The 22,407-nt window shown below is 40.9% G+C and overlaps 1 protein-coding gene across 1 annotated transcript in view; it reads left to right on the top strand.

Annotated features, from left to right (window-relative positions):
- Positions 1-2,399: 2,399 nt before the first annotated feature.
- Positions 2,400-22,407, top strand: part of GUCY1A2 (guanylate cyclase 1 soluble subunit alpha 2) — a 150,015-nt gene continuing 130,007 nt past the window's right edge. The window contains exons 1-3 of the mRNA XM_064645213.1: positions 2,400-2,763; positions 15,058-15,119; positions 15,613-15,734. Coding sequence (XP_064501283.1) covers positions 2,509-2,763; positions 15,058-15,119; positions 15,613-15,734 — 439 coding nt within the window. The 5' untranslated portion in view covers positions 2,400-2,508. The remainder of the gene's footprint in view (positions 2,764-15,057; positions 15,120-15,612; positions 15,735-22,407) is intronic.

Raw genomic sequence — 22,407 nt, 5'->3', positions numbered from 1 at the left:
GGGTAACTCAAGAGCATGGTCAAATGCTAGCAATAAGTTGCATTGGGAAGTGCTACTCTAAACTTCAAGAAAAAGAGGAAACTGAAGTCTAAAAAAGTGTCAGTTTTGTCATGTTGAAATCTTTTTTCTCTAGTGCTGAATAAAATGCAAATTTGCCTGCAAGCAAGTTGCTTGCCCTACAGCTGAAATGCAGCACATGGAACCAGTTGACTCTTTGGTATTTTAGCACTTTAGACTTATAAATATGTATTTACATTTTCCATGCTAAACTATGTGGCTCTTACCCAGTTGTCACTGTCACTGCATCAGCCAAGAAACCAGTGGAAGTTTGCTTCACTGAGGACTGTACAGAATGGTCTATGAGAAGGAAGTAAATTTAATGGAAATGGAAGCACATGTGAAGAAAGTACCCTGTGCTAGGGATGATGTTTAGCACCAAAGGGCACCTTCCAGACCCCTTAATTCCTGAGTTCCCTCAATGGCAGAAGCTTGGCCTGAGGGCCAGCAGGGACTTGTGCATCAGGTCTCAAAGAACCCATGAAAACAAGTATTTCTTTAGAGGGAAGAAGGAAGAGACAGAGTAACTGTTTCATCTCCCTACACTCAGGCACTGATGAATAATGTTAATCACTAGAGGAGGAAACACAGAGGAGGACAACAGATCTGAAGGTTCATGCGTGAATTAACTTAACATGTCTGATTCATGTCCTAGGGCTGCTGAGGGTACCACCAGGATTACAAAAAGAAAGTCTGTGCATCCCAAGTGTACTGTTTCACAAGGCAACAGAAGGTAGTGTGGACCATTCTGGATTTACTATATATCCTTCCAAGCCACGGGAAGCACCAGAAATTAAAAAAATATAACAAGAGAAAAGATTCATCGCTTCTCTTACTCTATATATATTTCTACAGAAAAAAAAAAAGAATAGACACTAGGTGAGTCATAAGAAACAGGGATGACAACACTGAACGCAACATCCTGGCAAGGGTTGTTGTGCCCTAGTTAAAATCAGCATGCTCAGTCACAGACTTGTGCCCCTTCTGAGAGCAGACGCTGGCTTAGGCTGCCTAGAGCCATGCTCAAAAACTCTTTCATTCCTGTAGAAATCTTCCTAGTCTCTTTAGTGACTTCTTGTTTAGACTGCACTCAGACATTTAAAAGGATAAGGTTGTAAAACATGTCGTAATATAGGGAAAAGGCAGAGTAAAAGCTATCTTAAAATCATTGCTTTTTAAAATAAGTTTTATTTGAACAAAGGCAAAGTAATGACAAGTTGTCTTCCTTGATGGTAGGACGAGCCACTACAGCTGAAATCACATTTCCTTGAAGCATTTTTGCTGAGAACTACATGGGGTTATCACTATTGCCATGAAACTCTCAAAGTGTCTTTAAACTGACAGCATGGGTAGGGAAAGCTGGGAAGGAGACACCTTGGTTGTCATCCAGGATCCAAGCTCCTCTGCTTTGAGTCCTTTAAACCAGTCCTTTCTCCTCTTGCCAAGGCTGTAGCAGAGGAATGAATTTAGTTTCTTCTTTTCTGTTTTGGACAGACCCTCAGTGTTAGCAGGAGCAGTGCTTGCACAAGGACAAGAACAACTTTTGGCTCTGAAAGCCGGTGGCCGGCATCCTGCCTTCCCAGTTTTCAAAACGATTTATTTTCTAAGCTTCAGCTCCACGAATGCCATTCCAAAAGTTCGTTGGCGGTGAGAGGCAGGCAGGGAGCGCGGACCGGCTTCCCCGGCCGCCGGAGCTGCCAGGGAGCTGTCCAGCAGCGCGGCGGGACGGGCGGCGGCGGGGCCGGGGCGGCCGCACCGGGAGGACGCCGGGATCGACCCCAGCCCTTTACACGGGCACCGCCGCTCCCCGCGGGGCCCCGCGGGCCACCCACGCGCTTTCCCCCTTCCCCTTCGCCCAGCTCCACAGTGCAGGGTGGAGAGCGGAGCGCCCTTCCCGCCCTACTAGCAGCCGGCGGCGGGGGGAGCGTGGGCTGCCGCCGGCCCGGCCCTCGGCCCGCCCCTCGGGAGCTGCCGGGGCGGTGCGGGCGGTGCCGGCATCCCCCCGGAGCGGGGCAGCGCGGCCGGCGGCGGCCGCGGCAAGCGGGGCCGGGCGCGACAGGAGGCGAGCGGCGCGGGGGAGGCGGCAGGAGGAGGAGGAGGGGGAAAGGGCTCCAAACAACACGTGATCCCCGCGGAGCAGCGAGGGAGCCGGGGGAGGGGAGAGCGGGGCGGGCGGCCGAGGCAGAGGAGGGCAGCAGCCGCCGCCGCTGCCACCGCCGCCGCTTTAAAGCCTCCCGGCGCGGCGCGGCATCCGCGCTCCCGGCCCGGCGCGGCGAACCGCGGAGCGGGGTCTGTGCCGGCCCCGGCGCGGCGGCTCCGCCGCTGCCTTTCGCCCGCCCAGGGGCACCCGCGGCCATGCGAGGCGGCCGTCCCCGCAGCCGCCCAGCTCGGCGCTGCCCGCCGCGGCTGCCCGCCGCCCCGCGCTGAGCGCCGCCGCCGCCCCGCGGCACCATGTCCCGCCGCAAGATCTCGTCGGAGTCCTTCAGCTCGCTGGGCTCGGACTGCCCGGAGACGAGCCCCGAGGAGGAGGGCGAGTGTCCCCTGTCCCGCCTCTGCTGGAACGGCAGCCGCAGCCCCCCCGGCCCCGCCGACACCCCCTTCGCCGCCGCCGCCGCGGCAACCGCCGGGGCGCGCCGCGCTCCGCGCCGCCGGCGGGTCAACCTGGACTCGCTGGGCGAGAGCATCCGCCGCCTGACGGCCCCCGCGGTGAGTGCCCCGCGCCTGGCCCCGGCCCACCCGCTCCCCGCACAGACCCACGGCCGCGCCGCGGGGTCGGCTCTCTGTCGGGAAGGAGGCGACGGTGCCCGCGCCCCCCTCCTGGGCAGTCCCACCGGGCCGCTGGAGCTCGCTGCCTCTCCGTGCCCGCTTCGGCTGCCGGCTGCCAGCCCCGCAAAACCTGCGGGAGTACAGCTCCCGGCAGCCCGGTGCTGGAAATCGGGTCGGGAGTCACGCTTAGGCGCAGCTGCCGCCTTGGCTGGGTTTATCATTTCTGCCGAGTCCCTTTCTGAATGAAAACAATATGGTAAAGTGCTTATCACAGGTCCTAGCAACATTTTTTTTTTTTTTAATATATAAAAAGTTACATCTCTGTGATGCATGGCGTGCACATTCTTCCTTCAGCATCGAGGGGATGCGAACTTACTTCATTGTAGGGCTTCTCCGTACTGAATAGGGTAAAGCAAAGTTCTAGCTATGTGTTCAGAAATATTTCAGCAACAGATTTCCCTGTGCCTCCTGGATGCGCAGACATTTCTGAGAGATCAGTTTCTTTAAAGTGGACTTCGAAATCCATGACTTAATGATTATCTGGATAGCTACACCTGTAGCTGAGAGTCTGTGAACCATTGTCTGTGTGCTAAAATAAGGAGTGAATTCAGGTTGATCCGGTAACATATGGTATATCAGTTTGTAAGACTGAAATCCATGTCTCAGGAGTTCTGGTAGATTAGTGTAAAACAGAAGATTCTTCTACAGCCTTTCTGTTGCAATTGTGCTACACTCCTGTACGTACCTCTGTGATCATCACTAAAATTTCCGCATAAAGTTTCAGCTGCAACTGAATGCTTGTTTGGTCTCTGGAACAGTTTAATGTATTAAGGCATAAAACCTTAATTGAAACAAGTAGTCTTAATCTGCAGGACAACTGTATCTGATATTGTGGCATTGGATCATCGTTTTGCATTATTGTTAGCCAGCTTTGGAAATTACTTACTAGTCTCACCACCATCAACTATCAGTTTGTGTTAATTTTAATATACCCTTTTGTGTTTGCTGTTTATTTAAGTGGCTGGATAGGAGTAGACAACCTGTTAAATGGGAGAAGGCAGTGCATTACATACCTAATAGTTGTCCAGTTTAAGTTAAGACTTTTCTTTCCCATTAATTTTTTTTCCCTCTCCACTGAGAATCTGGTCTTGTAATGCTGGTATTAATAGATGATATCTAAGGTGACCTGTCTTGTTTTAGTACAAAAAAAAAGCTATTTAATTTGATAATGATACAATGGTATAATTAGAGCATGTGTTACCCAAAATATTTGAAATATTCTGAAGTAGCTCAGTGCAGTATTTTTAGATAACCTTAGTATTTGTATTTCTCCAGCTTGCTATTAAAGACAATTTCAGTTTTACAGCTGTGGTGAATTGTCAAATATATTTTCAAAATAAACACATTCTTTGAATTAAGAGATGAGGAAAACTTTATGACATGATCTTTTAGACTTAATGACATTAATCTGTGCCAAAATGTGTAAGATGGGAGTGAAGCAGTAGTTACAATGCCAAGAAAAAAAGGGAAATTTTAAGCAATGTGTATCACATTAAAATTTAAAAATAACATCGTTTTTTGGCAATAAGAGTTGCTATAATTACGTCCCAAAGAAACCATGGAAGCTGTTGTTTGGGACATCAAAACCAGATTGGATGAAATTTTTGTATTCTTAAACAAAATTTCTCTGGGAGCAGGAAGGAAAGAAGACTATTAGATCTATCAGTCCTGGTATAAGTAAAGAACCAGGTCTCCTGCCTTTTCATTTTTCACTCAGAGAAGCTGCTGTTCAGACGCATTGTTATTTTGGTGCATTCTTACCAAGTTCTGGAGTATTGAATATGTGCCTTCATGCAACAAGTGCCATATGTCTGACACTTTGGATCTGATTATTTTTGCACATCTGCTGGTATAAATCAGGAATAACTTTAATTAGAAATAAAAAACATACTTTTCCTATGAAATTGGTGTCAAATGGGACTAATTTCTGTTGTTTGTAAAATTAGAAGGCAAGTTTGAAAGGTGCATTGACAAATGTTCTTTCTAAACAAAAAGCTTTAATACTTTTTATAGATGTAGGTTGACCTTCATTCCATAATATTATAAATATGGATCTCTCTTAAGTATATAAACATATTTATGCACATACAAAAGTATATACTATATATCTAGCCTGCAAGGTTTAATGTTTTCTTTTTAAACATGAATGCAGAAGTAATTTGTCCCCATCCCAACAGTTGAAGGATGCTACAGGTTCCTGATGTTTATACTTAGCCTTAGTTTTGTGCTTGCCTTCAGCAATGTCAAGGATCAAAATCCTCAGTAAAATATTTTTTTTGTGCTTTCACAGAGGAAAAATTCTGTATGTGTGTTTAATACTACTGTGCCATGGAGAGAGGGCTCAATGTTGTTTCAATGTGGCAGTAGCGGGGGGCTACGGAGAGCTGCTCTGGGCACGTGGAGAGCTTTGAACAGAGCAGGAAAAAGCATCCAAGGGGCAAAAGAGCAGTGGGTACTCAAGAGGAGTGTCTGTGGGGCAGAATAGCAAGAAGGCTGTGCAGGCAGGCTGCATCTTATGAGTGGTAGCACAAAACTGTGTATGAGAATATTAGTATCTTCTGTGCAATGCACTCATGAGTTAGTACAGCTGGACTGTGCTAAGAGATTCTGTAGAATAAAGTGCAGCAATCAAGTATTTGTAAATACAGTCAAATACAATGAAAATAGGTTATTGCATTTTTTGTCACTTGTAAACTTGGTCTCAATTTTAGCTAAGTGTGACTTTGCACAAAACCACTTTTAGTGGAACCGTGGGAAAAAACTGTAAAGTGAATCTTGCTCTGTTGCAGCAAGGGGTGAATGCAACCCCTTCTACTTGCTGCCACAGAACAACTTCTAGCACTTTCTAGCGCACATGATTTTGCAACTTTTTTCTTAAATTGATTTTTGGAGATTTTTTCTCCTGCAGTTGTTATACTAGAGGATGTAGGGACCTGATCCACAATCAGCACAGGTTCATTTTATGTTCCTGTGGGTTTGTAAATGTTTCCGAACATGCTTGGATGGGTGAAGGATTGATACTGTTCATCTGGAACTTGCTTACCGCAAACCCTCTGTTTTATGACAGCCAGAACTAGGAGGCTGATAGGGCTCACCTTCCACCAAAACAGCTGAGTATTTTGAGGAAAAGTGTGTAGTGATGAGACCTGCATACATACCCTTCCATTGGCTATGCTGGGGAAGGTCTGGGAAACAGGATGCACTGGGCAGGGAGGCAGAGCAGCGGCAACTCAAGGAGAGGCAGCTTTTTGTCACAGCTGCACTCAGCAGACTGTGCATGTACTGAACATCACATCAAGTTTCTGCCCTGCTGCCCCACCAAGCACCAAGTTTGCTGAGTAATCAGGTACACTGACAACAGGAGGGTCAAGGCTCTGCCAGCAGCTGGGCACAGCCAGACTCCCCAGCCCGTAGGGTGGGGGGAACTGTATGGAGCCAGGGCAATGCTTAGCACCAGAGCGTGAAGATGATTTGTGGGACCAAACTTGGCTGCTCAGTGCAATAAACCTCAGGTGTTGCACACAGCTCTTGTGACTCCTTCAGCTCAAGAGATCATGGCCAACAGTGCACCATGCATATTGCCCCACATTTGGCTCTGTCCTCTCACAGCCTTTCATCCCTGTGATGTTCCCACAAAGCTGAGCTCATAATTGTGAAGAAAGCTCCTATCCATTCTAAGGTGTTCCTAAACCATGTTTCTGACGAAGCACGGGTGTCCTCTGTCCTCCTTCATCTGAACCACTGTCAAAGGGTCTTTGGTTACGCACTCTGATCAGGAAAATCTGGAGCTAGATCCAGCTGCTGTCAAAACACAGTTGCCCTTGTCACTGGACAGGGTTCAGTTTATTGGAGATAAATAATAAAATGTTGGGAACCTAATAGGGATGTTGATTTACAACCCTGTTTTTAAGAAATAACTCAGTAATTATATGTATATCACAAGCAAATGTAATGATACATTTTACTTTTGATTCCAGCTTTGTTACTGTGTTCCATTTTAAAGGATGAATTTTACACCCACAATGACACAAATTTTGATTAATTATAACTGGAAAAGATGATACTATATGCTATTCATTATCAAAATAATTTTTTTCTGCCCTTAAGAACTCTGCTATATGGGAATGGTATCCTGGCACCAGTTGACATAGCTTGATTCTTCAGAAATGCCATTTAGTATCTTACTGAATTCCAGTTCCTTGCAGCAATTTTAACATTTGCTCCAGTTCTATCTTGACTTGTATCAGGCTGAAAATAGAACCAAAATCAGAAAAACATAATTTGTCACTGATTTGAAAAGTCAAATACTCTGCTCTCATCTAAGAGGCATGGACTATCTAGAGGAGCTGGGAGTGACTGGGCATTCATTTAGAGGAGACTGTGTACCCCCAAGTGCTATACTGATCTTTCCGGAATGAGAATTACAGCATGACACAGCTTTAAACTGACTAACATCTACATTTGATTTTATTTTCTGAATGGTCTATGTAACGCATCTCTTGAACTGTGAATATTATTAAGTGAAAATCACCTCTGTTATACTTTTCTGTTCATCTAGAATTATTTCTGCTATTCTTTAAAGGCCCAGTTGAAGACACATTAAAGTAAGAACATTTTTTTCCTATTTAATTTAGGAAGCTGCTACTGGATGCCGCCAAATAGTTGGAATTCAAGAATTGTCTTTTTGAATACGGCCTTCCTCCCGACAGTGGGAGAAAAGTGAACCTAAAGGCAGTCATCTGCGTTACGGTGTAGGCTATTACTTATGTCACAGAACTGCTGTAACTTCAAATTGCTTAATGGCAGGTGAATCCTCCAGTGAGTGGAGGTGGGGTTTTGGCAGAGAAGTTACAATATAGCAGCTTATATCTAACCTGGCTCCATCATAAGCCTCTACCACTCAGTCTCAAGGAATGCTACTTCTTTTAGAAGCTATAACAAGTTGCTGCCACTAGAAGGAGAGGTAGCAAATTGATTTTGCATAAGATTTTTGAAAAAAATTTGCACGAGTATTCTGAGCTCCTTATGACTCACATTAACCCACCAGATATAGCTAAACTCTGCTGTTGTAGAAATGACTTCCACCTATCTTTATGAATGAAATAAGGTAACGTCAAATGATATTCCATATCAGTGGTGTGATGAGCTTATTCGCCTGATAGCCCAGGCTGGATGAGCTTTACGACTAACATCCTTCTCAAGAATGTGGGTGTGAAGCATGAAAGTGGTTAAGAAAGGCACATCCAATAAGAAACTTTCAATTCCAGCAGGCAAACAGGATGATTTTCTTTTTTTAAATCAGATTTTTTAATAAAATCAGACTTTTGCTAAGTATCATTCAATTAATTTATAAACAAAGTCACACGAGCAGTCAATAGCCAGTCAATCTGTTATTTCACAGCATGGAATAGAATTGTGGTGTCTTAAATGGGATCGTTCTGGAAAACTTTAATCAATATAAGCATCATGGTTGGTTTTGTTTGTCTTGTTCAGTATTCTAACATCTCATGCAAGGAAAATTCAGCCTTGGCAAATAAAATGTTAAAAAAAATTTAGCTGCATCGTAAGGCCTGCAGCATTGAAGTATTGCAGTATTGACCTAGAGGTCATTTCATTGAGGGTGAATTTAAATATTTGACATCTAGTGTTTAGACTGATTAGAGCAATATTGGGTTTCTTAATGTTTGTGCCGTTCCAGGCTGAAATCTTAACTTCCCTACAGTGCTTGGGAAAAAAATGTGTCTCAGTAACATTCATACATTGCAGGCATCTTTGCTGCCTGGAAGCTGTGAGCAAATCCCTGTGGAAGAACAGGCTTGCCCACAGACAAAACTGACCCGCTGGCTGACAAACCAGAGTGTGGCAGCACCAGTGTTAATCCCACAAAATTGATCTAAATTGTTTTGAACTTCTCTGCCTGTAGCCTGGCCAAAGTGTCCAGGTGCAGATAGAGAAAGACATAAAGTAGATGAGAATGTCACGATCATTAATATATGCCCCTCAAAAAGCAGTGTGCCCTCATGGCTACATCAAAATGAGGGTGAATGTCCTTCATTTGAAATTGTGTGAGCAGAGCCAGTTACCACCTTGCAGTGGTTGGGTGTACTCTGGTAAAATGTGTAATGTTAACACAGAGGAAAGCCCTCTTTTTCCTTCTACCTCTTGTGCTATTGTTAAAGGCTGCTATAAAGTGCTTTGAGTAAAAGAAATTGTTCCATCTCATATCCAGATTCTTCCTAGATGTGTCTGTTTGCTAATTCTCAGACTGAGTTTTAAAATTAAGCCAAAAATTCTGTGAATTGTCCATAGGCTTCAAAGGGATAAATACCTTTGCAGATCTGCATATGAAATTAGGTCCAGTTATACTGAGAAAATTGGTTCTTTCTCTGTCTCAGTCGAAGATATTCCTTGAGAAGGACTGCCATGTAAAGCCTATCATTTCCTATCAATATGCTGGAGTAGCACTAATTATTATACAGTGTACACTATTATGTAGTAGATCTTATCTTCATGAAAAGATGATCATATAATATTAGCAGTAGATCACCTGTTATATTCTTACCTACTGAACACATTCTCTCTGCAGCACAAAACAGATCTTCTATCCATTTCAGACATGGCAGAAATTCAAAGATGAAAAAAGTGATCCCAGACGGTGTTATAAGGGATAGCACCCTGAGATATTTATTCTTCACTGTCAAGGAGTTAGACTAGATGATCTAATAGGCAATTTCCATCCATAATGTCTGTGATTCTTCTAGTTGAAAGGCAGCTGGGGATGCAGAAGTTATAATTTCTATTTATTATTTAGCTCTGCTTTATTTCTTCACAGTGTTTGCATTGTTGTTGCTACGAAATAGTATCGGGTAAAATTATTAGTCTCAATGTTATTTATTAAATTAAGGGCATTTTCTCAAATGTGCACAAGTATTTCTCTGTGAAGAGTATCCCTGTTTGCATGAACTGAGGAGCAGAATGATCTCAGGTTAATCTGCCAGTGGTACTGAGCTCAGGCACTTCATCCTCACCTGGTCCCATCTAGATCATCGTGAGCTGTTGCAGGGCAGCTTGTTTTGTCTCCAGCTGTCAGTCATACTGCCCTTTATACCCAAAGAGTCCCCTCCTGGGGAGTCTGCATCATCCTCTCTTGATACCAAATCTGGTGCTAGTCATGGGGATCTGCAAGGAGTTGGTGCTTTTATCTAAACTACAAACATGTGGAATTGGGAAGCTGGTGTTCATGAAGAAAAAATACATTTTAGCTCATATACTTGCAGAGAAAAAATGAGTGCACCCTAATTATTCAGAAGCCGGAGAGCAAAGCTATATTTTTTCCTGATTATATTATCAGAAAGACTGAAATTAACCCCCCAAAGATTATTTATTTTTTATATTTTCAGACAATTGCTTATTTTGAGTCTGCTTTCCATTTCTGATTTCTGTTCCCTTTGGTTCCATTCTCCAGCTATTGGGAATGGGAAAGGGAGGGATCCTGGGTGTACAGGACCTGCTAGGAGACCTTCCTCTTTTCTGCATCATCAGAAAATTGTTGGATGCCAAAGGAGCCTTCCTTTTCTTTTTGCATTCTGCTTTTCCCTAGCTGCATCAATTTCAATGCTTATCTCTCCACTCCTGACACTTAGGAATGTTGATAAGTGTTTGTCTTCAGCTGGAGCCTTGATTCTTTGTTTAAAATCACTTTAATTCAATATTTTGGTGACCAGAAGGACAGGGAGAGAAAGTTTTTCACTGCTTACATGATCATGGGATAAATATTTAAAAAAGCCATTCTAAAAATGACTGTTTTGCCATTTATCTTCTTTTGGATGGGCCAGATGCACACCTGCTCATGTGTGCTTAGAGATCTGTAATCGCCTATGCACAAAGACTTGACTAAAATTGGTTTTGAAATATGAAAAAACAAAAAGTTTTTCATTAATGAATGATCACCAGCAGTGGAACTGGCAATTGAAGTCTTACGCATCTGCTGAGTTTGTGATTGAACTCTTCAAATTTGAAGCATTTATAACTTTCAGCTTCAAAGCGCTGATTTGGCTGGGATCCATGGTATCCTGCCTCTCTGGTACACAGAGGTGCAGATTCCTCTAAGAAGGCCTTTGCAACTCCCCAGGGCACAGTAGGCCAGAGGAGCCTCCTGACCAGACGGACTTACTTGAAGAAATTCTGATAGGAAAAAAGTGATTTCTAACTGAGCCTGTTATGCTCTTTGGTGCTTCAACTTCCATGTTTCAAATTTTAAGCACTCAAGTTTTTAACAGCGTGATTGCTGAAGTTCTTTTGAAGCTCAGCAAGGAATCATTTAGCTTTTACAAGGAAAAATCTTTGAAAATTTGTTAGGGTTAAGGAGGAATTGTCTGTTCACTGGGCTGCTCTCTTGGCTCTGGACCTCCCTGTTCCATAGAGTCTCTTTCTTCCCTGATCCTGTCTAGATATTCTTAGGATGCAGAAGGAATGGAATGGAGAATTCGAAACTGCATTTATGTAAATTTAGACTGAGTCATCTGGGATACTGTGTGGAGTTCTGTCACCTCAGGGTGGGGTTTGTCTGTCCTCACTTAAACATTAAAAGATGTCGAAGTCTAAAGCAATCACTCAATGTCTTTTCTAGACAAAAGAAAGAAATGGGTATTTATAAAGACTGAGTCCTCAGGCGTGTATTAGATGCCAGCTGTAGGATGAAATGAATCACTTTGGGTGCCTACAGTTGGGCAGATGAACGCTACCATTTATTTCCAAAGGTGTTACAATCAAGTGAAAGACATTTCACAGGCAACAGAAAATGGCTAGGGAATAGGCTAAAGTCTCTGTCCTCTAAGAAGATTGGAAAGCTTATGTTTGATTGCCTTAGGAAAGACATTTATAACAAGGGATGCAATTAAAGTGGAAGATCTTTTCCTTTGTCTGCAAAACTGAGGCAATGAATCTGCAAGAAGGGAAAATTGAACTAAGAAAAAGAAAAAAAATGTACACAATGTTTAAACTAAAATCCATTTTCAGAGGAAACTGTCTGAGTTAAAAAAAATAAAAATTTAGAAATATTCCGAGTTCATTTAGACAAATATCTTCATAAATATTTTCTCCACTTAGTCACAGAAGTGATTTTGAGGAGTTATTACTCCTCTGTCTTCAGGACTTGAACTGATTTTGCACTACTGGAAAGCAAGGTGAGATCTAGAAAGAAAGGCAGGTTTTTTTAGGAGTGCATCTTGTAAACTGTGGCAGCTGGTGGAGTGACAGTGGCTGTCATGGCAGGGCTGCCACCGTCAGGATTGCTGTCAACAGGAGGTGTATGGTTAAAAGCTGTCTTTTACTTCCCCGAGTGGCAGAACTACACTTCTTGGAGAGCTGATGTGTGTCATGCTTCCAGAAGAAGGTTTAGCTATTTTGCCTCCATCCAGTGGAAATATTTTCCTGCTCATTCTCTCTCTTGTGGGCAATGCATTGTCAGTAATGGAAGAAGTAATACACCAAACTGCCCTTGCAAGCAGCTGTAAGTAGGTGTCGTATCTCTTCTCGCTGTTTTGTTTAGTCATGGCACTGGTTACAGAATTACATCTACAGCAAAATGACATTCATCAGTGATGAAATATGGCAAACTGAGAAGGTGAGAATAGTGGCTTTTTAACTGTGCACAGCAACATGCCATAATAATCCATGTCAGAGACAAAAAAATTTGTGACTCCTCAGATCAGTTTTCATACTGGCTCTGAGCACATTACATAGAGCTCTGTTTATGACCCATGTTTTAATAGTAAACCCTATTTTTGTCTGTACTTAATTTCCAAGATTTGATAGGAGTTGCCAGTGAAAAGGAGTGTGAGTTCATGGGATTGTATGAAATTTTCAGACAACTGCTAGGCAGTCGATTTAGCTTTCAGAGGAGAAAGTTAACATGGGCTATGTTTTTTTTTTCCATTCAGCACTGCAGAAGAAGGGGGATTTACTGATGAAATAAGCTCGGGACTAGGAAATTGCTTGTACAGTTAAATCCTGAGGTACTCAAAACCATTTCTTCCTGGGTAAGGGGTGCAGCATCTGTTTTTCAGAAATGAGAAAGGCAAAAACAGTCCATTGCTCAGGTGCTGTAAGCTGCAAAACTTCCTAAGAAAACAAAAAGCTGTTTTCCTTCCTTTCTGCTGTCATACCAAGCATTGCTGCCTTCCATATTGCTGTAAAAGCACTTTGGGAGAACCAGAAGGGAGCTTTAATTTAGCATTCGAACATTTTTATTATTCCTTATTTCATGTCAGAGGAGTCACTGATGGAGTACTAATGTTTTGTGGGTAGGGAGTGGGGCTGAGGGAGATGCTGTAGGGAGATGGGAGAAGGCAGCTCACTGGTCTTCTTTGCTTAAAGCTATTTTGCTTTGCTTTGTTGCTGGTGTGGGAAAATACATGTTTTCTGTGTGTGAAGAGTGGATTTTTCTGCCTGCTGAGCACAAGAAAGCTTCTGAATCACTGTGAGAACATGCCATGAAATACATGTGTAGCCCATTAGGCCTAAAGACTTCAACACCTGCTGTACCCCTGAGAAGGGGATAATTTTTTGATGTGTGATAGTTTCATTCCTGTGGTGCTTCCATTGTGTTTTACAAGAGAACATGTAACTTTTAAAGCCTTTTGGCACAGGTAACTGAGCTCCCACAGAGAAGTAAAGTAATCATCTGCTACAGAGTTAACAAGAAAAACCTCTTTCAAGGTTTGCATCTATTTTGAGCTTGTTTTTGTTCACAGAATCATAGAATAGCTTGAGTTGGAAGGGTCCTTTGAAGGTAATCTAGTCCAGCCTCCCTGGAATGAGCAGGGACATCTTCAGATAGATCAGGTTGCTCAGAGCCCCATCCAACTTGACCTTGAATGTTTCCAGGGATGAGTCATCTACCACCTCTCTGGGCAACCTGTTGCAGTGTTTTGCCAGCCTCATTATAAAAATCTTCTTTCTTATATCTAGTTAAAATCTACCTTCTTCTAGTTTCCAACCATTACCCCTTGTCCTATCACAACAGACCCTGCCAAAAGTTTGTCCCCATATTTCTTATAAGCCCTCTTATGCACTTGTTAAGTGCATGCATTTCCATACACGTGAATTCAAAAAGGTAGATAATTTCTTATAGTTTGGTATTAGAAAAGAAGTTTTTGCAGTTGTACAAACCTAGCATAGCCTGGCGTACACATTTTTCTTCATGCCGTTGTCAGAAAGATACCTCCTTCTGCAAACTCATGAGTAAGAGTAGGTAGAAAGCTCAGCTCTTGAACTGCTGAATCTGTAGGTCACTAAACAAAATCTGAGACTTTCAAAGATGATTTTAGTTTATAAATCTCTCAGATTTCATACAAAATAGTCATTTTGGAAGAATAATGTTTTGCCAAAAGTGACTTGGAAAATTCAAAAGAGAATGGCATGGATATCACATTTGCTTTATTTTCCCAAAGGTCTCTCATGAATTCATTCAAAATAATAATACCCTTAGCAACAGTAGTAATTCAGAAAATAAACATATATATGCACATAAGTATTTTGGCGAACATTGTAGTAGTATTAATAATACAAATAAAAACATTAATGCACATATGTAGTTTGGTGAACATCTATTAAAATGAAATAGCATAGAAATGCTTGAAGGATGTCATGATTTTCTTTTGATGAACTTGACTTTCCTGATAATTTGAAAGATGACTGAAGAGTCATAGCTTGTCAGGAAAGTAAGCCATAATAAATTGCATCTTTTAATATTCTTTATTACAAAATGCCCCAGGGAGCATATAGAGTTTAAAAACTCAGTGTCTTTTCCTGGTGATACTTTCATCACAAAATAATAGCATTTTCTGGCAGACTATTTCAAATTATTTTCAATTAGTAAGATAATTGGTGGGTGATAGTTTTTGAGAGCTGATAGTGAAGTGGTTCCTTTGTTATGTGCAGCTAGTCATAAGCAGTATTAATTATGTCACATTGTAAAATTCATTCCTGTTTAAATGAAGTAACATACAAGGAATGAATAATAATATTTCATATCCATTGTTGTGTTGGGTGTATGGCAGGTAGAAGATGAAGAGGAGTAAAACTGGAGAAAAATAGTGTGTTAAAAGATCTTTTAGTTGAATTGTGCTATGCTTCCCTAATCTCACAATACTTTAAATTATTCTTTCCTAGCCTCAGACTATTCGGCAAACTCTTCAAAAGACACTGCAGTATTTTGAGCATCAAGTTATTGGGTAAGTGTTAATGTGATGTAGTGAAAGGTGCATGGTAACGTTTTGTTCTGTGCCTCCCAAGTCACAGCCTTTTATGATAAGATTTTAATTTTATTTTTTTCTCTCAAATTCTTAGAGGTGCTTTGAAGCAGCAATACATACTCTGGACATTAATGATAAACATCTATTCGGTGCTACTTCTATACAATCCCGTCAGAAGGTGACTGCTTAATGAACTGTGATGTTTCTTAAACAAGGAGAATAGACAATCTTTTTCAGTCATAGAATAATAAAATACCAGATTGGAAAGGGACCTTAAGGATCATCTAATGCAACCTTTCTTGTTAAAAGCACGGTCTAGACAAGATAGCCCAGCCCTCTGTCCAGCTGAATCTTAAAAGTGTCCATCACTGAGAGGTTTAAACCTTTTGTAATCACTTCTGAAAGACATTTGTTGACTTTGCATTTGTATAAGGAGATGTTATAACTTTGTTACCTTTTTTTTTTCCTGTAGTTACAGGGATGCAGAGAAGAATTTTCACAATATATCAAACAGATGCTCCTATACAGACTGCTCTGGTAATGAAGAAACTGAGGATGTCTCAGGAATTCTCCAGTGTACGGCTAATGTACTTGGTACGTATTTTTTCAAGGGAATTTGTTTCCTTTCATTGAAAGGAAAGTTTACCACCTGTCATAATGGCAACAATGAAACAAGAAATTTTTGGTCCGACAAAGGAAATTTAGGATGTGGGCAGCTACATACCAATGCCCTGGTATTTTTCTCCTTTTCCACCTACATTTTGAGCCTTTAAGACAGTTCAGACTGATTTTCAGTGGAGCCAGTGAAGGTGTATTGTGCAATACCTAATGATTAAAGAAGTTTCAAAGGCTTTCAGTGCAAATAGACTTACTTCTGGACAGGCCTTGGAATTAGCTTGAGTGTTTTTATAGGGATTCTGCAGAACAACAGATACTTTTATCATCTGTGAGCCTGGTGGAGAGAGGGCCTGAGAAACACAGAGTAGCATGTACTTGAGACATAAAACGTTCTGGAATCTTAGAGAGATTTTCATCAGCAAGAAGCACAACACTGAAATCTGGCCATGTATGATAATTTAAGATATAATTTAACTGCCATGTCAGGGAATATGGTGAGGTGATACTCTACTCACATTCTGGTCTGGGCCATTGTATCCTTCTGACTTAAAATCCTTTTGGAGATATATGCATTGCATATCTGTCTATTCTATCACAAACTGTTAAACAGACAGTACACTCTGTGAAACAGCAAATTTTCTAGCTGAGAGATGACTGTGTTTCACCGTCATTCAAAATTCTTTTTTTTTGAATCAGGTGCCTTATTCTGCAAAATGCTAGGTGCTGTCAGGGATGTTCTGCATGCCTGTAACTGCTGCTCGGAAGAGATGGTACTTGGTATTTTGCTTGTTTGGTCATGGAGGGAATTTAGAACAAATTAAATTGTAAATGTGTCCAGGGTTAATTACCTTTTTCTATTTTAAAATAATGGAATGCTAATTCTCCAAAACAAAGGCTAAGACAATAAGGCAGGACTCATGCAAAGCAGAGAGTTTTCATGTTATCAGGTGCATATTAATATTATAAGAAACAAAACTAGACTTTCGGTACATATTTTATTATGACACAAAGTATGTGTTCTAAGAAACAGCTATGAATACTTTTTCACCTTTATAGTGCTTTAAAATCAATATAATAGTCCTAGTACCTTAGAATTCCTGAGTAACATGCAACCTGTTTCTTCAGTGGTATCCTCACAGTGCATTAGGGTAGATTGGATTTTTGGGATCAAAGTGTAGGGATAATGTCTGGGCATTACTGACTTGGAAATTATTAAATTTGACTTTGTTGAAAATTAGTTTGAAGACACTTAGTCTTGGAAAAGCTCGCTTCTTGAAGAATGAATTTGACTTTTTAGCAAAAAAAAATTCAGTGTGAGCAAAACACTGAGATAATTTAAAAATAATACTTCTCCCTATCTAGGACAGGAACCTAAGGGAATGAGCAGTAAACCCAGCTTCTTTATTTTAATTGTAGCTCCTATCACAACAGGTAAATAATTAATGGAGGCTGCGTAATTAATTCTCACATATGCAGTTATTTTTCTGGTTGAATAAGGATTGGTGAGAGCTACCTCTATGAAAGAAGGATGTAAGCACTGGGGTGTGTACCTAGAGCAATTGGCATTGCTGAGGCAGGAGGCAAGCATGAATCTGACTGTGATGAAGGCTAGAAAAACTGTTGAACCAAATCTGGCTCTTAGTTTCTTTATATGAGCAGTAAGAAGCACTTACTGTCTAGTGCTGGAAGAATGTTTTCATAAAGATGCTTGGAAGCAGATTCTGCTCTCTGACCCTAGATAATGCCAACATGATTCACCTCTCCTGACCCTCTAACCAGCTCTGAAACAGTCATTTGGCATTCCTTATTCATCAGAACACTGCAAGTGCTGAGATCATTAGTCAGCTTGGAAGACTGTGAACAGATGCTTCACACTGTGGTCCTGGTGCTTACACTGCTTACAGGAAAGTACTGACTGCAAGCTGTACACTCAACTTGGTGCATGTGATTTCTCATGTATGAATACTGCAATTTTCCTCTTACCAAGTCATGACTAAATTGTGTCACCTTCTTCCTGCAGTGGAAGGATTCTCCATGTCTCTCCAACTCAGGAGCTGAGTTGCTCCTGCTACAAGTCTAGACATCAACAGAACTCTTCCTGCTTTAATCCACTGTAGTTAAAGGGAGCCATGTCCATCATGTTCACATGCTGTGAACCATGTCTGACACCAGATCAATCACACAGCCTTCCTTTATGATCACAGCTTTGGAGGCTGGAATATTTAATTTAACTTTTTATCCTTTCAAAAATAGTCCAGACAGCTTTATGAGGGACTCTGCTCTCTTTAATTGGTGCATGCACAGTTTTAGAGTGTCCTTCATAAGCGTATAGAAACATAGAATCATAGAATCCTTTAGATTGAAAAAGACCTTTAAGATCATCAAATGCAACTGTTAACCTAGCACTGCCAAGTCCACTACTAAACCACGTGCCTGAGTGCCACATCTACATGTCTTTTAAGTACTTCCAGGTAGGGTGATTCAACCACTTCTCTGGGCAGCCTGTTCCATTGCTTGACAAGCCTTTCCACGATGAAATTTTCCTTAATATCCAATCTAAACCTCCCCTGGTGCAGCTTAAGGCCGTTTCCTCTTGTCCTGTCACTTGTAACCTGGGAGAGGAGACCAAACCCCACCTGGCTACGACCTCCTTTCAAGTAGTTGTAGAGAGTGATAAGGTTCCCCCTGAACCTCCTTTTCTGCAGGCTAAACAACCCCAGCTCCCTCATCTGCTTCTCATAAGACTTGTGCTCCAGACCCTTCCTCAGCTTCACTGCCCTTCTCTGGACTTGCTCCAGCACCTCAGTGTCTTTCTTGTAGTGAAGGGCCCAAAACTGAACACAGGATTTGACATGTGGCCTCACTTGTGCCAAGTACTGATGATCACTGCCCCAGTCCTATCATCCAAGGGAAAATCAATTGACAATACACTGGAAGTTGGTAAACAGAGAAAAGACAGCTTCTAAAGGGAGCCTTTAGAAGGTTTCTAGTTGGAAAATAAAGTATTTCAAACAAGATGCACTGGTATATTCTAGCCTGTTGACACAGATAAAGCTTTTAGCTGGCTAGCCAAACTGTGTTCACAGCAGATTGATGGTGTTAGTTTGAACTTTTTTAGAAATCATGATAAGAAAAAGATTCCTGTGATGAAGTATGTTATATAGATGACTACCACATTTCTCTATTAGGTAACTATAAATTTATACTGAGGTACGTTAGAGTGAAACATTGTATCTGAAGAGATTTCTTATTTGACCTTGGGCAAGTTTTTATTCTTTCTATGCCTCGATTTCCCATCTGTATAATGGAGATAACAGGATTTTTTTAATCCTTTAAACTGTATGTCAGTGCTGTTCAGATTTTAACCTTCTTGAAGTAAAGACATGTTCATACCACTGGTACATTCAGCATTTTGAGCAATGACAGCAAATTTTATTTGGAACTGCTTTTGTCCTCATAATTTAAAATAATTTGATTTCAAGTAAGATTTGAGTGTGCATTTTTACTTAATTGTGGTCAGAATAAAGTAGAAAAACTTCATGTAGCTGCAAATTAAAACTTTGGCAACAGGAATATAAGGATGAAAACTTTTTTTCTTGGTCTGTGATTACTACTGTAAGGAATTTATTTTAGGACATGAAGTCTTCATGACCTGTTTCCTGTTTATTTTTTTGGCAGATATTCCAAGGTCTGTGCTACTGAGCTTTACAAAGAAGTAGTGAAATGCAGAGTTTCCATTTTTGAACCCCACTCTGTACTTCTGACGTATCACATGATATTTCTCATGTCACAGATGCACAAGCCAGATAAAAATTGTACAGTCTTCACCTCACCTCCTCCAAACGCTCTTTTCAGATGCTGCACGCAATTAATGTAACCTTTATGGACATAAATTATTTTTCACTCTTTAATCCTTCACAGAAAAAAAAAAAAGGAAAAGTTTCATTACAGCGGTTACCTATCTTCTTTTTAACAGCATTTATATTTCCTTTGGACCCTCTTCGCATCTTTCTGAGGAACTCTGATCTGTCATAACTTTGATAGTAAAACTAATGAAAAGTAACCTAAATTCATAAATACTTACAAAAAGAACTGTTGTACAGAATTTGCAAAGGAGAAGTAGCTGTTCATACCCAATCTTTAATGACATGGAATTGTTGTCTTTGAAAGCCCTTTTGTGTATTAGACTGCTATATTTAAATTGCATGTACTGCAGCACCATGCTAGATATACTGTATAAATAACACTTGCAACACCTTGGTCACACAGCCCAAAATTGCAAATGCATTTCTGTCAGATAGCTGTTTCAGCACTGAGGCCTAGAGAAATAATCTTACCTGATTTGCCATTGCTTAAGATACAAAAAAAATTCTCTTCCATTTTTTTCATTCAAAGAATTAATTTATACAACAGATTTCTTTTTCATCTCTTATAAAAATTTGGCTCCTAAATTTTACTACAATTACCTCATTTTCCTTAAAAAATGCATGGCATATGTCAATGACTGCTACGTTAACTCTGCATGTGGTCTCAAGTATATTGCAAGAATTTTTCCTGTTAGACATTCTTAACTAATGGGTTAATAATGCTCCTTCTCCTGTTTTTGCTTCTGAGAGTGGTGTGAGAATTTTGCTTGTCTGTCATTTCTAAGTGAGTATCTTTCTGGGCATCTTCTGTTTGGAGGATGATATGGCACAGCAGCAAGGATTCCCTAATCCCCTGGTGATAAGTTATGTGGAATCCCAGCCCAGAGTCCTGTCCCATCAGGGAGATAAATCATGTTTCTGGATTCAACCTCCTCAAGCCACTGAGGAGGAGGTGGAATCCATTGTTAGTGTAGGGTTATAGAGAATTCTTCCTCTGGGTGACGTTTGCTTGTCACTACCAAAGAAAATATGTGCCGCAGGCTGCTTTAAACAGGGCAAATCACTTCATGCCTAAATATATATTGCAGGGCTGTTCCTACATTTAATGCAAAGGGCATAATTGTATAAAAGTCATTTGTTCTCTGTACATTTATCAAAGTTGAAGACTTGTGTTTCCTTTATGAAACTAAGAAAATCTCAGCTCTTATCCAAGGAAATGGCATGAAGCTTTGTCAGGGGAGGCTTAGGCTGGATATCAGGAGAAGGTTTTTCAACCTAGTGGTTGGGGACTGAACAGGCTCCCCAGGGAAGTGGTCACAGCACCAAACCTGCCAGAGTTCAAGAAGAGCTTGGACAATGCTGTCACGTACACGTTGAGATTCGTGGGGCTGTGCAGGGCCAGGAGTTGGATGGATCCCTTTCAATTCAGGATATTCTGTGATTCTTGATATTGCATTTTTAAAGAGGAATAAATTTGGTATCATTCTGGTAACTGTTAAATAATAACAGCACATCACTGCTGAGAAATACTACATTTGAAGAGGTAGGAAATAATTGAAAAGGAAGTGTCAGGACAGATATTGGCATACCATGAGGTTAGACTAGGTGATGTATTTGCAGAAGGTGGACAAAGATTTGGCACACTAACTGATCAGGAGGTGTCAGGAGAACTGTAAATGCTTATATATTGAAAGTATATAAATTACTATCACTTTGTGCTAAGAACTGCAGATAGTCATTAGGATGCAACTAAATTAGAATACACAGCCTGATTTATAATTAAAGTTGTTGGTTTACAAACGACGTAAAAGGAAATGTTACATGGCCCAGAGGACTGGCAATACTAATGGAATTTAATAATACTTTATCCTGGGGGGTCTAAGCTATACACACAGGGCTCCTGTTATTTAGCAGATGTTACAGTGCACTGGCAACACAAAAGTAATCTAAACAAGAATCATATAATTCATGTGATTTCAAAGCTGAGATGAGTAGATCTAAATTAGAAAAGGACAAATGTTTATGCCAAATGGCCTTAGACATCCCACTCTTCTCAAATCAGAGCTATTTATTGTTAGAAAACAGATGAACTACCAGTAGATAATGAGCAGTTTGAAGTTATGATGTGCAATAGCATCTTGTAGAAGCCTATTTATAAAGACATTCTGGCCATGATTCATTGACTGAATGTAGGTGTTTGTCATTTGAGGTGTTGTGAGGTATCTTGTGGCCTCTGTCAAACCTTCAAAAATGTGTAGGTCTCCCTTGAGTCCCATGCCTTGGCAGATAAAACGAACTGTTAGTTGTTTTGTAGATATCTTGCATGCCTTATGAAGACTGAAGGAGCATTAGATTTCTATGTTTAGCCAGCTGAGTTGAGCCTTTTATATATGTGAGGAATTACAAGAGATAATTTTGCATTTCATGGGTAGAGTTTTTAGATTTCATTACAATTTTATTAATTCTAGGAGGTGAAGTTCTGCTCCCTATGTCAATTCAAAGACATATATGCTTAAATTTTAATGAAAAAAAACCACACACCATTCTTAGTGCTATTTGATCTCTCAAGTTAGCATGAAACAAGCTGGATCTGCCTAATTTTTGGGAATTGTCAACCTAGTGATTGCAGTTTTCATTTAATAATGGTACTTGGTACTGTGCAAATATAAGAAGTGAGCTTTCCAAGATGTGGTGGGTGACATAAAATGATGATAGTCTAGCTTCAGATAGTTTGGTTTTGCATGCAGAATTGGCTGCTACTGAAAGCACTATATGGGGGAAAA

The sequence above is a fragment of the Pseudopipra pipra genome, chromosome 2, assembly GCF_036250125.1.
Source record: "Pseudopipra pipra isolate bDixPip1 chromosome 2, bDixPip1.hap1, whole genome shotgun sequence".
NCBI classification, from domain to species: Eukaryota; Metazoa; Chordata; class Aves; order Passeriformes; family Pipridae; genus Pseudopipra; species Pseudopipra pipra.
Note: the sequence above shows the minus strand (reverse complement) of the source record. Positions and strands in the feature narration are given on the sequence as shown.